Source organism: Pinus tabuliformis, chromosome 6 (genome assembly GCF_031772625.1).
Source record: "Pinus tabuliformis cultivar Carrire ecotype Pingquan chromosome 6, CPIR1, whole genome shotgun sequence".
Classification (NCBI taxonomy): Eukaryota; Viridiplantae; Streptophyta; class Pinopsida; order Pinales; family Pinaceae; genus Pinus; species Pinus tabuliformis.
The window spans coordinates 1,272,889,073-1,272,904,859 of record NC_142292.1 but is presented as its reverse complement, the minus strand read 5'-3'; the positions used below and the strand labels follow the sequence as shown (position 1 = coordinate 1,272,904,859).

Below are 15,787 nucleotides of genomic sequence, written 5' to 3'. Positions count from 1 at the left end.
TCCAACTCAACTATCAATTAGCCTAATTTTATGCATATATGTTCAAAAAAAAAATTCCAAAGTCAAACAAGACTTTACTCCACATATCAATTGTAAAACATGTGTCACATGTAGCGTCCACACCAACAAATCAACCAAATATTTACATTCCCCTATCTCTAAATTGAAGTAATTCCCTACCAAGCATGTCCATAAGTGGCAACCTACATCAGCTCATGGACTTACCACCACTCTACATAAATCCACCAATACATAGATTCCCGACAGGGGGAAAACTATGTTAATTTGGCAGCTCAATGACAAATTCCAATCATGGGACTAAATTCCTCTTTCTGAGAGGACCAATTTTGACCTTTGAAGCACTTGATTTGGACAAAGGAAAGTGTATTTTTGAAGTGAAGCCCACAATGTCAAAATTATCAAGGTCAGCCTAAGGACAACTTAGTCCTCCTCCAACACATATAAATATAAGTAGCCTCAACCTCATTTGGACATCATCATAACTCAACATCACTTCTCTCTCTTAAAATGATTGGTTCGTATAGGTCAAGGGCAACGTCTCTTTCACACGTACAGTCTAAGGAGGCAATTTCTACGTTGACATTTTGCTGGGATAGTTTGACTTCTGTTTGACCAAGTTTTTATTCATGGTTTTACTTTCTTTGACTAGGAAAAGTTCGATCTTTTGAGGTTGAGTTGACTAGCACAGGAATCGAGGCAATCTGGGCAGGTTGACTAGCATTGAATTCTAATTTGACTGCAAAAAAATTCCAGATATTGACCGCAACATTCTCTCTCTCCTTTAACCAACTTTGAGAAGGATGTCTTTGATTGTTTTGGGTTGCATTTGACCAACATTCAAGGCCACATTTATTGTTGCGATGACCGAGTTGTTTGGAGGGTTGACCGTTAACTATTGTGGACTAGTTAGGGCATGTTGATTGTTGTTGACTTGGACCGGATTGTAGATCTGTGACAATTGACCAAATTTCACTTTTCATCATTGGTATATTGGATTTATGGTTGCTTGACTTGGTTAATAGTCAAAGCCTTTGACTTTGACTCTTGTTGATGGATATTGTTTACTGTACTCTTTGTTGAACATTTTATGACGATCCAATAGAAGAAGAATTACAAAGGGGTTTCCCCTTTGTGGGGTTTTCCCCTTGTCTTTGACCAAATTAATGTTTCTTGTTGATGTGTTGAATGTCTCCTACTATTATTGCATTTAATGTTCTATCTTCAATTACTATTGATGATTGGAAATATTAATTATTGTTGAAAGATTGTTAATTGAGAAATTAAATTGGGCTAAAGTAATTGATATAACATAAGCAATGCAAAAAAATTAACAAACTAGAGCTACCAAAGTTTGATGGAAATGAAAAGCAAGTTGCACACAACTTAACAAAGAAGAAGAATACTTTGATATATGTAATATCTAAAATGACACCGAAAAAACCAAACATGCCTCCATGCAACCTAAGGGTAATGCATACAATTGGTACATGTAGTGGAAGAAATAATCTTATTAATTTAGTTGGAATACATTCAAGAATGATTATTCAAAAAGACAAAAATATTCCATAATGATTATTCAAAAAAGATTCCATGGCGTCACAGAGGAAGGTTGGTTTTTTATTTATTTATTAAGAACTCACCAAACTAAAACAAAAGGGCATTGTAAACAAATTTACATGTGACTGTAAATCAATGGTTACACAAGTACCCAAGTTATCAATACAACTAAAGCCACAAATCTGAAATGAATCCATGGAAAAGGCCAGACTTAAGGCAAAAAATGTGGAAGAAATTCAAAAGATGATCATTACAAAAATTCAAAAAGGCTTATTCATGACATAAGGAAGACAGATATAGATATTGTGGAGAAAAGTGGTCACCTAAATTCAAATGTGAATATCAAAAATCATATAGATATGAAGCTAAACGAGAATCAAACTCCAACTCCAATGGAGGAAAAAGGGAAGAAAACAATTATTGTAGTCTTTAAGAAATGGGTTTTATGCCATACATATACATCCAATCACTTATATCATTGCAAATTATAAATGAAAAGGAACTAGAGGTTTCCATTAATGAAGACATGTTAGAATCTAATGAGGATGAACATTTACAGAATGTGTCATTACCAACAATCACGTGCATTAAGGAGACTCATATCGAAGAAGGATCAAATGGTTGTAACAAAGGTATTGGCCAAAAGGAAAAAGTGCAACCATCTCTACTAAGGTATGTCCCACGTCATCCAAGCAACATGGATAAGAGTTAGATCATTCAAAACAAATAAGCCCGTGATATCGCTTGTAACAATTACAAGAAGAATGGAACCAAGGACCTTAAAACACAAGGGAATCATAAAAAAATAAAAATAAAAATAGTATCCTTGCAAACTTGAGATGTATCATAGATATGAATGTCACAAAAGAAGTAAACCTTTTTGTACATCTTGTGAAGGATCTCATTGTTACAATCATGGACGGACAACAAGTCAAAGGAAGAAGAGGAAGATGCCATAAAGTCCTTGTATAGTTACAAAACTTGGAGATACAAACTAGATGTTATGTTTTGCCACTTGGTGGAGCAGACATGGTGGTAAGAGGAGAATGGTTGATGCAATTGGGCACCTACACCACAAACCTCCAAGAACAATTAATGGAATTCAAATGGCAAGGGAAAACTATAAATCATGTGGATTCGAAAGCCTACATCATCCACTAAAAGAACGCACAACTCTTAGATTTTGACTACAAACAAGCCTTGCAAATATTCAGAAACAACTCTAGAATCAAGTTGACTCTCTGCAAGAAAAGAAGAAATCATTCCAAGTTTGATTAGAGTAAAAAGCATCTCAAAATGGGAAGGAAATGTTATATACCAAAAATTACAATTTAGAAGGAATAAATATAGTGTAGGATAATTTAACAAAGTAATATAAAGAAAATAAAGATAAAGAGGAAAATAATAAAATAATAGATAAAATTAATAAAAGATGTAACATTTCATAAAGGGTACCAAGGCACCCCCTTATATGTACTAACTCAAACCTTCATATTGTAAGAAAGACATCATTTTTTAATCATTCATCATATATAATTATACCAAGGCACCCCCTTATGTTTTCAAACTCAAACCTTCATATTGTAAGAAAGACATCATTTTTAATCATTCATCATATATAATTATACTTATTTTTTACTTCTCAGGTTATTTGAGAAATTCGTCATGAGCATTCTATGGTCCGTATAGTTGGCACTAGAATAAAGTATCATTCTATTGATTTTAAGGATAAAACGCAATTTTTTTCTACCATTCAGTTTAAGACTTGAACTTAACTTCATAGCTATTCTGAAGAATAGAGGTAGTAGTACAATGCAAGCAAAATCCTCCATTCACAACAAGCAAAAACAATGTGAAGCGTGGATGCATCCTTGTCTACATACTTTTGGTGGCTAGACAAAATTGAGCAAATGATGCTAGAGTGACTCTTCCACAATCCCAAAGGAACAACAGGTGATAGTTGCATTAATCCACTTCATCCCCTCCTAGCCCCCAAGGAAAGTAACGGTATTTCATCCTATCACGACTTGATTTTGGTATGGTTCTGCATACAAAAAACCATTCCAAATGGAACTACGTATGGATCCATTTTTTATCCATCTTGTGGTCCACAAATATTGTATTATAGATTGATCTCGACTCTTGAGACTTTCTAAATCAAGTTTAAAGTCTTCAAATTTAATTGGATCTGGTCCACTGATGAATTCTATGTGATAGAATGAGTGGGAACAGTAACATGAATGGAAGAAAATGTAGGCAATTGTTAAAATTGCACATAATTTTGTAATACTATACACAAAATGTAGTATTCCAAATGAAACTACGTATGGATCCATTTTTTATCCATCTTGTGGTCCGCATATATTATAGATTGATCTTGACTCTGGAGACTTTCTAAATCAAGTTTAAATTCTTCAAATTTAATTGTATCTTGTCCACGGATGAATTCAATGTGATAGAATGAGTGGGAACAGAAATATGAATGGATGCAAATTTAGGCAATTGTTAAAATTGCACATAATTTTGTAATACTTTACATAAAATGTGAAGTTTCCTAATATTTATAAAAAAATTATCATATACAAGCATATTTATACACAAATAGGACCACTAAATGGAACCCCAACCCAACATACCATTACAAAAATTGGCATGACAATACTAGATCGAGCATTTTTGGACATGAAGGAAACATTCGAGCGATGTATAAAATTTGGGGTGCTTCCACTACACGTTTCCTATTGGCTAAAAATGAGCTAAGATCAATAAGGAATTTGATTACAATTGAGAGGACATGGATTCTAGTAGATGTTGAATATATTAAATCTTATTCAATTAATTCGAAAGATGTAATATCCCATCTGACTACCTCAAGGAGTGAACTTATGGATCTTTACACCTCCCTCAAATGGAGGTAATTCCTCCCCACTATCTGCAAGAAGAGGATAAATTGCATAATGAAATGACAAGTAGCAACATCCGAAGGGGCGCTGGACTGGTTTCACTGGATTTTCAGTCACGTTTGGTGTCCTATTTGCAAATGGTCACATTTATCAATGCATTACATTATCACACAAGTTCTTGAACTTCGATTAGTTGTGTAGGCACTGAGGTCTAATGAATGCAAACCGCATACATTATCTTCCAAACAATTTAGCTTACAAAGGCTTTTTATGTAAATAGCCTGTCTACAACCATCAGTTTACAATATTTTTCTTTTTTACTCTAAGATGGCTGTAGTGTTGGTAACTCGGTATGTCTGTTCCATGTGTGCATTTTATCAGTTTACGATATTTTTCTTTTTTACTCTAAGATGGCTGTAGTGTTGGTAACTTGGTATGTCTGTTGCATGTGTGCATTTTATGGATATTATGGGAGATACCATGCCTTAGGAGCATTAGGCTCTCTAAACAGCAGATCAAGCTCATGCTTCCTCAACCTAGGTTGTTACCCGCTTATTATTGCTGATCAGAATCAGTTAGCTTCATCCCAGTTCTCAGTGACGAAGGAGCACTCTTACGATACAGATAGGGTTCCTTCTCCTTCTGATTCCCATTTATTGGTGTTTCATTCAATGCTTTGGAACACTTGACTTGGGTAGAGTATGTACACAAGTTCAAATCCAGATGGCGGTAGAGTATGTACACCACCATAGACGACTTTAGCAGTAAAATTATTGCACGAAGATGGGTTTATTGTCCCATAAAAAAGGGGGGTCTCATACACCAATTTGGTGGGTGGTGTCTATTGATTGGTCATACAACCTGAGTGGGCCTAATGGTTAAGAACATGTGTTTCCTCATAAGAGATTACAAGTTCAAATCCAGAATGGGGTAGAGTATACACACCTTCATAGACTTTAGCAGTAAAATTGTTGAATGGAGGTGGGTTCCTTAGTCTCACAAACAAGGGGGTCTGCTACACCAATTTGGTGTCTGGCTTGGCTGTGACCTTAAAATTACATTATTATTATTATAATATTGGTGGGTCATTTATATAAACAACAATTTACACTAACAAATCCCTTCAGGTGCCAATAAATAATAGGCCAAAATTAAGGAAACATCACATTCATTTTGAAGACTAACCTATGGAAATGGGCGGGAGAATTTAAACAAAGATTGATAAAAGGAATGAGACATCTAAAACATTAAGTTAATTAAAGTTACAGAATTACAGGTGACAAGAATAAAAAGTATGATGCTCGAGCATCAATTCTCTTATCTCTCTTGTTCCTTTGTGTTATCAAAATCAACTGAAACTTCAATAACATCCTCAGTTTTTGTTGAATCTGCATCTTTACTTTCACCTTGAACATTCACATACTCTGGAGCGTCTTCTTTGTTATTATCTTGATAGTCAACATCAGACCCATGTCCTCCAACCCATGTACATGAGAAACTCCATACTGAAGCATAGTTCTCCTCAACTGCTTAAAAACATCAGGCAAACGATAGTTAATAGTTGGCAACAGTCAAAAACTAAAATACATATCTACTTGAGAAACAATTAAAACAACCATTCGCAGGATTCAACTTCTAAGGGTATGGGACATTCAATCTGAGCTCTACATATTTATCACAATAGTAATATCAAGGGCAACGGTTTTCTCCAAAGCTAATCAAACATTGATATTTGGCCCTCCTCTGAGGATCAAAACTTGACAAGGGCTCTTCATTTGAAGGAAGACATACTCGCATCCCTTCTATGCTAATCAATATGGCTTTTTGAAGACATTGGATCCTCCACATACAGCTCCAGTCAGAAAGACAAAGAGCAGGTTGCTTTGTACACTTGTTAAAGCATGGAATGGAAAGTTGGACAAAAAATAATAACAATTAACTGACTACATTCATACTGTAAACTCGAAAAGTCTTGTATCATCTTGCCCGACAGAAAAATCTCTAGGGCCTTCCATAATGTCTCTATGACTTACACCTGTACCAACAAACCTAATCTATCTGAACTTGTTAAGTCAGAACTTGAAATAAAACATCTGGAATCCGCAAAACGAACAATTTGGAACAGAAGATTGTTGAAGAATGTAACTAGGTATGGTCTTCATAAATTGTATTTGAGTCATAATGAAATGTATTTATCAAAAGAAAGAAAAAGAAATTTGTATTATTATTATTATGACTTATTAAAGCATGGGTTTCATGCTTGGGTCATCATGTTTTAGATCAAAGTCCCCATTGAAGACTTCTAGGTTTTATATTAAGTCATTAGAGTCATTGTCCATTTAAAGAGACCCTTCTTGGGCTTTTGAATCATGTAAAAAGAATTATTATTGAGTAAAATAAGTCATTTGTCACCTCCACACCAAGTCGGCCCTTACTTGATCAAGTCGACCTACATGACGGTAATTCGACCCACAGAAAAGGGTATATATAGAAGTGGAGTTCGATTCATTTGGAACACACACTCACAAGTTCGATATTCAAGAGAGAGAAGCAGAAGAATACGAAATTGCAGAAGGAATAGGAGATTTGTTGGAGAAGAAAAATAGAAGTTTCCGAGACATCTATTGGGTCGAAGTTTTGCTGTTGGGTCGAAATTTTGTTGCTAGGGAGATCGAAATTCTATTGCTGCAAGATCAAAGTACTAGGTCGAAGTTGTTGCTAGAAGGTTATCATATGTAGAAGAAAAGAAGGGTTGACTTGGTGATTGGAGGAAGTTTGTGTCTAGGTCAAGGATTCTTGGATCATCTCGTGAAACTATTAAAGGAAGAGTTATTGATTGGCTTTTCCCCTAGATAGGGGTTTTTCCCTGGCTATCCACCTACATATGGTGTCTTTGATCTTCATGTTATGGTTATTGATAATTGTTTGATGAACTAAGTTAGAAGAAAAACACAAGAAAGTTAATAAGAACATAAGAATATCACAAGTAATTATCAACATAAAGAAAATATTTTTGCCTTTCTAATTTTCCAACATGGTATCAAAGCTAAGGTGAAGAAGAAGAAAAAAGGCAACCTGAAGATCTATTGAAATTAGAATAAGGAGTTTTAAGAAGTTTGAATAAGGGTCATCAAAGAAAAGGATCATAAAAGAAGTCAAGCCTAATATCTTCAAGACCAATGTCTAACTCAATGAAGGGAGAAAACAAATTAGGAGCATCCAACTACAGGGCATGGAAAAAGAGGATAGATCTCATCCTCGAGAAGAATAAAATCTTGGATCTAGTCAAAGGAAAAGTAAAAAATACTACAAATGAATCAAGTGATGCAGAAAAGGCAAAGTTCAGAGAAACAGAGATATTGGCTATGACCCTAATGGTGGATGGAATAAAGGACAACCTCATCCCATATATATCCAACATAGATTCTACTCAAGAGATGTATGAGGCCTTATCCAAATTAATCACAATCAAGGATCTTGGTCAAATTGCAAGTCTTAAGGATGAACTAAGAACTATGAAGATGACAAAGGAGGACACGGTGGCATCCTTCTTTGTAAGAATAGCTAGAATCAGAGATGAACTCCAGGAAACAAATGAGATAGTATCTAAAAAGGAGCTTGTAATCACTGCAGTTCTAGGATTACCAACATCTTGGAGTGCCTTTTCATCAGTGATTAACAGTTGGAAGGAAACTCTTACATTCGAACAATTATGGAATGCATGTAGTCAAGAAGAAGTCAAAATTTCATTAGTAAGCAACAAAGAGAATGAAGAGGAGAAAATTGCAAATGCCTATTCTGTTCATCACAAGAACAAAGGAACCCTCAAGAAGTCTAAAGGGCCTAGAAGGAAGGTAGACCTATCCAACATTGAATGTTACAATTGTCACAAGATGGGTCACTATAAAAGCAATTGTCCTGAGAATTCGAGAAATAAGAAGAGAGAAAGGGAACATGCAAATGTTGTTGATGAAGGACCACCAAAGAAGAACAAGATCGAAGAATCCGAAGTCAAAGACTTATTTGCTAAGGACTCTGAAGCATAAAAACTGATAGCTTGTAGGCTTGAATGTAAAAATACACGAAATATTTGAAATAATCATTTATTAATATATATGAAATTGTACAAGATGATGAATGTTACAATGAGGACCTGCATTTATATACCTAAGCAGGTATCCTTTCGTGAATGGACATGTCTTTTAGACATTCCTTTTCACTTAACTTAATGACTATTTAACCTAATTAATATTTGATTATTTAATATTTATATTTATTTTATTTATTTACTTGTTATGAATTATATTCATAACATAGCCGCTTCCTTCAGAAGCTTTGTCTTGAAAGCTATATTGCTAGCAATTGTCTTTGTTGTTCTTGTCTCGGCATATGGAAGGCGGAAGGTCTCCGTCACTAGTGGCTCGCTAGTAACTCTATTTTGAGTCCAAGGTTGTCTTCCTTTTTCTTTTTTTTCCTTTTCTTTCTTTTATTTAAGAATTTTTATTTTTATTTTTAATAAGTTTTTTAATAACATTTTTATTAATTAAATTAATTAATATATATATATATATATATAGATACTGATTATTATTATTATTATTATTATTTTTAATAATAAAATTAATTAATTTTGATTATATAAATTTATTAATTGTGACTATAGTTGATGATGAGTTATTCTTTCTAGTTGATGAGAGAGCAGTGCTAAAACATTTTCACTAGCCTAAGAGGAAAGCTGATGCTATGCAAGAAGCTGCCTTTGGATATCGAGATTTGAAGAAGTTGGAATGTGAAGTTTCATCACATGAATGTGATCTCTGTCAGCCTTGCGCAGCTGCTTTGAAAAAAGCGTTGGCTTTATTGGAAAAGTGAGAAAATTAATCGTTATGATATAATTATCTATATACCACACGTTATAATCCGTCACACCGCATCATTCTAACACCCATCGTATCACTTATAACCACACCCACCGTATCACTTATAACCATACCGTATAACGAATCATTTAAAAAAAAAGATGGCCGTGATGTGGAATCGACCTGCTGGTTTTTATGCAGGTGTTTATTTGACTTGACGCAATGTTTGCAGTGAATTTGGTTGTCGGCTGGCAGCATTGAATATCGGACCAGGATTGGGACGGCGAACCTTGCACTCTAGTTGACAGCGCCTGCAAGACAAAACCCCAATAAAGCGAACAACGAAAGATTGAAACGTCACAAAAAATCGTTAATAAGGCTACGGAATGCAGTTTCGGTTCCTTGTTGGCCTGATTGTTGTTAGTGTGATGTTGTAACAGCAGGTAGCATATTTTCTTAACCATGAAAAGGAGAGAAACCGAAAGGGATGACAGCGAACACGTAGAGTCATGGCAATAGATGAAGGAGTTGGTGTTTAATTTTTTAGCGGGGTCGAGGTGTTGGATTGGATAGCGGTAACCCAGCGGGGACAACGGAGGGATATACAGTGGCACGAGTTTAGAACAACGACACAAAATCAATGGCATGTTATGAGCCCTCCATAGCTCTCCTGCTAATGCTTCTGTTGCCTTGGGCTAGCCACCATCATTACGCTCAGAATTTGTAGTCGATGAACCATGACTACCCTTTTTTACAGGAAGTCCCGGGGGGGCTTCTCCTTCGGCTGCAACAACCTTTACTTCAGCCATTGCTATGGTACTCGGAACACGACGGTGTTCTTTTCTTTTTGCTGGCTCTTGATCTTCTAAATCTTCCATATTAACACCAGGAACTGCAGTCAAAGTCACACTTATCCATTCTTCATCAGTGAACTATTCACTATTACCAGCCTGATGAGTGCTGCCTGCATCTCCCGATCTGTCTCCATCTTCTGTTTTGGCCCATAAACTGTTAGAAGTCATTTGTTCACTCTGTTTATGAAGATCATTATTCACCGGCTTCACAGATGTGACTCCTGATTCATTATTTTCTGAAGAACCCTGAACACTTCGATGGTCAACAGAAAGGCTCACATGCACAAATTTTACTTTGGCTTCCCATAAATGTGCCATCGCTTGATCAATGGCTTGGGAAACAGATCTTAACATCTGATCAGTGCTATTGCGCTGCACATCATGTTGATTCCAAAGTGGAAATGCCCATGGAGGTGGGCGTTGCAACTGCACATCTCCATTTTCCAATGGAATTCCTCCTCGGGAAAGTTTATGAGATGAAGAATCCCTGTTTTGTGAATTTGAGCTTTGGTTCTCACCTTTTAGAACCTCAACACAAATTAGGTAAGGTGCCTTTTCTCTAGAATTTAAGAGAACAGCCTCATCTCTTGGGATATGTACCACACAACACAAGCCTTTTCCCATTGGAAAGCAGATGCCTCCATCGCTTTGGGACGCTGCCAGCTGGGAATCGAGCTCAGCCAATGACTCCCGCAAGGCATTTTTACGATGTTCTTTGGGTATACATCTACCAAACCATATGATGTATCACATAGTAATTGAACAAAATCCAAAGGCACATGGTAAGTGCCTTTTCGAATTTGGGATGTAATTGGCAAAGGTGGTTTAGCAGATGACCTGTCACTCTGCTGCCTTGGAGATTTTGGCCACTTCTCCCACTGCCATTTTAAACTAAATAATTTAGAGTCTTCAACAGATTGATCACGATCCCTAAATAGTCTTTTAAAAAAAATCTCAGTGCCAGGACTACATTCAAGGGTACTTAAGGAACAATTTGTAATAGAAGTTGACAAGATCTTCTCATCTTCTGGGTGAATCTTGAATATCCTCCGGGACGACAAGAAATCCGAACCCTCATCCTCATTTCCATGATCACTTTTTTCTTTAGGTTCTTCTGCAATATTTTCCTCTTCACCATCATCAATGTCATCTGGATCATCATCGTGATTGATATCCTTTTCATTTTCATCATTATGTATCAAATCTTCTTGTTCATTATCATCATTCTAATCAAAATCTTCTTCTCATGCTTCCCCTTGCTCTGTTTCTCCATGGCCGCTATCTTCCCTATTATCGATTTCCTTTCGACATTCTTTAACTTCTGCAAATGATTTTTCCTATGTTGCAGGAAACGTAGGGCAAGGGGGCGTTTCTGTACAGAAACGAGTACGAAACGCTGAAACGCGTTTGGTATGGCCCTAAAATGCGTTTCAGGCCGTACTGGCCATGTTTCAGGAAACTGAAACGTTACTTGTGTTTTTAAATTTATTTATTTTTAATTTGTTTTCTAATTTATTTTTAGGTTATCCTAATGACTTCTAGTTGCTTCTAGATGCCTGTCTAAAGTTATAAAAGTGAATTTTTGCCCTAGTGTTGATATACAGTTCATGGTAATGTTAAATTCTTAAAGTAAAAGGATGAAAATGAAAAATAAAGGAGAATATCACTTTTACTTAAATTTTTAACATTACCATGAAATGACTCAGGATGTTTGAGAGTGGTTTCGCCCTCATTGGATTTCATATGGAGAAAGTAGAATTTTAGATCTCACTCAAAATCCAGCAGACTTATCTGCTTTTCAAGATTTTAGGATTGGGGGGATTACAATGTTTCCATTGGATTTTATCATGTACTAGGGTATGGAACTTGTATTTAATCAAGAGAACCAAGCCCTCTATGCAAGGGAGACTCCCAATAATGAAGAGCATGTAGGGCACTAGGGTATGAAACTTGTATTTAATCAAGAGCACTAGGGTCATTCGACTATGTAGGAGGAGACTCTCAATCAAGCACGAGACAAGAAATTAGAAATTTCTCGTGGCTGATTTTGGATATTTCTATTTTCATTATGTGATCATTCATGAGTAAATTTAGAGACTTACAGTTTATGCATTGACAATTGACAATTTTATCATAATGTAATAAATTAGAATGTATCATATATGCTTTATGATTGCACATATTTCTTAAATGTCCTAATATATATATATATATATATATATATATATATATATATATATATATTCGCGTTTCCCCGTTTCCAAAATTTGGGGAGGTCGCGTTTTATATCGGTTCCCGTTTCGGAAACTCGTACCCATTTCCCCGTTTCGTGCAACCTAGGATTTTTCTAAATGCTGAAATGCTTCTTGAATTTTAATAAACTGTTCAACACATTCAGGATGTGAACGCAATGGCACATTGTGCAACGAATGACGTTCAAAGACCCGCATGATTATATTGTGTGCCATGGCTCTGATACCACTGAAGCATAAAAATTGATAGCTTGTAGGCTTGAATGTAAAAATACACGAGGTATTTAAAATAATAATTTATTAATATACATAAAATTGTACAAGATGATGAATGTTACAATGACGACCCACATTTATATACCTAAGCAAATGTCCTTTCGTGAACACATACCTTTTCACTTAACTTAATGACTATTTAACCTAATTAATATTTGATTATTTAATATTTATATTTATTTTATTTATTTACTTGTTATGAATTATATTCATAATAGACTCTTAAGAATCTATCCCTTATATATCCTTCTACTCTAAAATTTTGAATTATTTTCCTTTATGCTTTGATTTCTAGCACTTGTAGGTTTAACATGCTTTGGAAAATTATTTTTCAATTGTTTTGATAAAGTTATAGGTATCCGTCGAGATTGGATTGAGAGGGAGCCCTCACCATTTTTCAAAGATAAGTGTAATATTCCTAATTAGCCATGGCGAATTGGAATATTCTATTCTGCTCAATTTTGCCTTCTATAGTTATTTATAAATAAAAAGGTGAGGAAAGGGGGGCGTAACTCACTTTTTGAATAAAGCCGCTCCCTAATAGCACAATGTTGTAACTTAAAAAGGGGAGCCAAAGGGGGCCAAAGGACCACGTAGAGAAGGGGGCCCACGTAGACACTTGGAGGGACTGCACAGATGAAGAAGGAGCACGTGGCAAGAGAGAGGCTACGTTGGAGGAGGTGGGCCTTAGGGTTTGAGAGAGGACAACGCTATAAAGGAGAGAGGAGCCTCCTCATTTGGGCATCGGATTATGTTGCATTTGAGCTAGCCACTTCGACATAGAGCACGCTGGCTACTTAGCCTGTCTGCAGCACTGTTTAGTGCATCGAGTGTCTCCGTTCGGAGATCTCACCCTTAGCCCCAGGGCACTTCGAGTGCCTGCTCGGGCAAGGTAGTTTCATCAGTATTTTGCAGGAGCAGCGATCTCTGGAGTTGAGGAGGAATTGAGCATTTCGATGACTGCGCAGTCTTGAGAGGGCAGGACGCAGTCTCTTTTGGTAGGAGCTCTGGATTGGGTTTATGTGGAGGATTTGAGCTTGGAGATTGAGCAAGGGATCATCCCTTGCATATTGGAGGATTTTGGCAGAGTCCCGGGTAGAGTTTTGGAGGATTCTCTTTAGGGGCAGCACAGAGCCTTGAGGGATAGCGTAGATCCTCAAGGGGATGATTTTCGGGGGTCAGCTATTTTAGAAAAGCTTTCTGGGCTTTCCTGGGTTTATTGAGCAGACGCTGATCCCAGTGTTTCAGCATCTTCTGAGGAGGGGAACAGCCCAAAATCCTCACTTGATTCCAACAGTTCTCCGGCAGCTTGGACGCAGTTCAGAGAGAGGCCATTTCCTTACCATTTTGAGTGTGTTTCTTCACTTGCCTTGTGCAAGTCGAGGTGCTCTCTTTCTAATCACCTCTTGTACTCTTTCCATTACTCAGTATAATAAAATGACTTAGCATCTCTCTGCATTTTTCGAGTATCTGCTTATATTCCATATATACATTATTGTATGTTGCAGTACTGTTATTTTTATCTCTTTGAGCTTCCCGACTACTATACCACTTGTGTGTTTTTCACCTATACTCTTAGACAGAGTTTGGAAAGGGCCAGGTAGCCTCCAGATCGCGACATATCTGGTAAACGCCCTCCCAGTCCATCTCTACTTGAAGTTTGCTTGTGTTTGAGGATACCCCTGATAAGGGATATTACAGCGGTATTGGAGCATAGATCTGGCCCAACCTATGGAGCTAGTAGTCTATGACACCAAGGGAGAAGCCCTACATCTGTTACAGAGGTAGGAATACAAAGATATTGAGCGTAGGTTGGAGAACACCTATGGAGAGGGACACTGTGTTCGGGTGGTGGACACAGAGTAGTGGTAGCCTATGGTGAACACAGAACAGGAGGGGCCTGTGGTGGACGCAAAGCAGGAGGATCTGATGGCAGATGAGGACGGGAAAAGATTTGCGGACATGCTCCTCAAATCAGTGCAAGATCTGTCAAGGCAAATCGAGTTGATGGGGCAGAGATTCACGACAGTGGAGGCTAGACAGCGTGAGAACCCACGGATTTTCCAGGTTGGTGAGGGATCGGGTACATCCCACCATTTTCCAGAGCAGGGTGCCACTCAACAGATGACCTCACATGCCCCTACACGCTCTACCATGCCCACTTTCCTAGGAGCAGACACACGGGCCGGAGCCCAGTAGGAGGCAAAGCCCGGTCATATGGGCGATGATTTTGCAAAGTACCAGGCCTATGGGCAGGAGTTCAGGGATGCTCTCTCATTCAGAGACTTTGTTCAACTCCAACGGGATAGTAGACCCCACGACCATCACAGAGGATACCCGCATTATCATGATGGAGACACTCACCGCGCAGCTAGTAGATTCCACTTGCCTACGTTTGATGGCTCATCAAATAGTTCGGCAAAGTCTTAGGTGGAGAAGCTGGACATCTATTTCCAGCTTAACCAGATGTTGGAGACAAAGGCCATTAAGGTGGCGACATTACATTTGGATGGTTAGGCCCAGGACTAGTGGTTCCATGGAATGGTTACACTCGGACACTTCATAGTGACGACATATGCCGAGTTCACCAGGAGATTGATAGAGAGGTTTGACCGGGGGGATCCAAAATAACACTTTGTTGAGGTGACGAGGCTCAAACAGACTGAGAACCCAGAGACCTACATTGCAGACTTCTTGAGGGTTTCAGTGATGGTGCCAGATCTATCCGCGACACGAAGGATCTACATGTTTGTTGAGGGGTTAGCAGAGGCACTTCGGGGTCTAGTCAGATCCACTAGACCAGCCACACTCCAGGATGCTATTAGCAAGACCCGGGATTTACAGGATGTCTTACCCATGACCCAAACACTGTACCCCTAGAGACAGGCTTTCCAGCATAACGAGAAGGATATGAGGATTCCGCCTCCAAAGGGGAATCCAGGACGAGCACAGATTGATGATGATGCCGGGAGGGAGCTAAAGAAGAAGTGGTTGTGCTTTACCTATCAGGAGCCATGGGCATTGTTAGCTCTGCTACATGTTGCTGATTTTCGAGGAGGAGGAAT

At 37.6% G+C, this 15,787-nt stretch overlaps 1 protein-coding gene and 1 pseudogene across 4 annotated transcripts in view; both read right to left on the bottom strand.

The window, feature by feature from the left end:
• Positions 1 to 5,671: 5,671 nt before the first annotated feature.
• The window catches only part of LOC149263294 (Transducin/WD40 repeat-like superfamily protein), a 403,412-nt gene continuing 393,296 nt past the window's right edge, over positions 5,672 to 15,787 (bottom strand). For 3 of the 4 annotated variants that reach the window (XM_089426056.1, XM_089426049.1, XM_089426054.1), the window contains exon 15: positions 5,672 to 6,010. In XM_089426056.1, the coding sequence (XP_089282182.1) occupies positions 5,799 to 6,010 (212 nt within the window). In that variant the 3' untranslated portion in view covers positions 5,672 to 5,798. The remainder of the gene's footprint in view (positions 6,011 to 15,787) is intronic. The other variant, XM_089426052.1, reaches the window with a different exon arrangement.
• Positions 9,546 to 11,642, bottom strand: LOC149263296 (phosphatidylinositol 4-kinase beta 1 pseudogene; annotated as a pseudogene).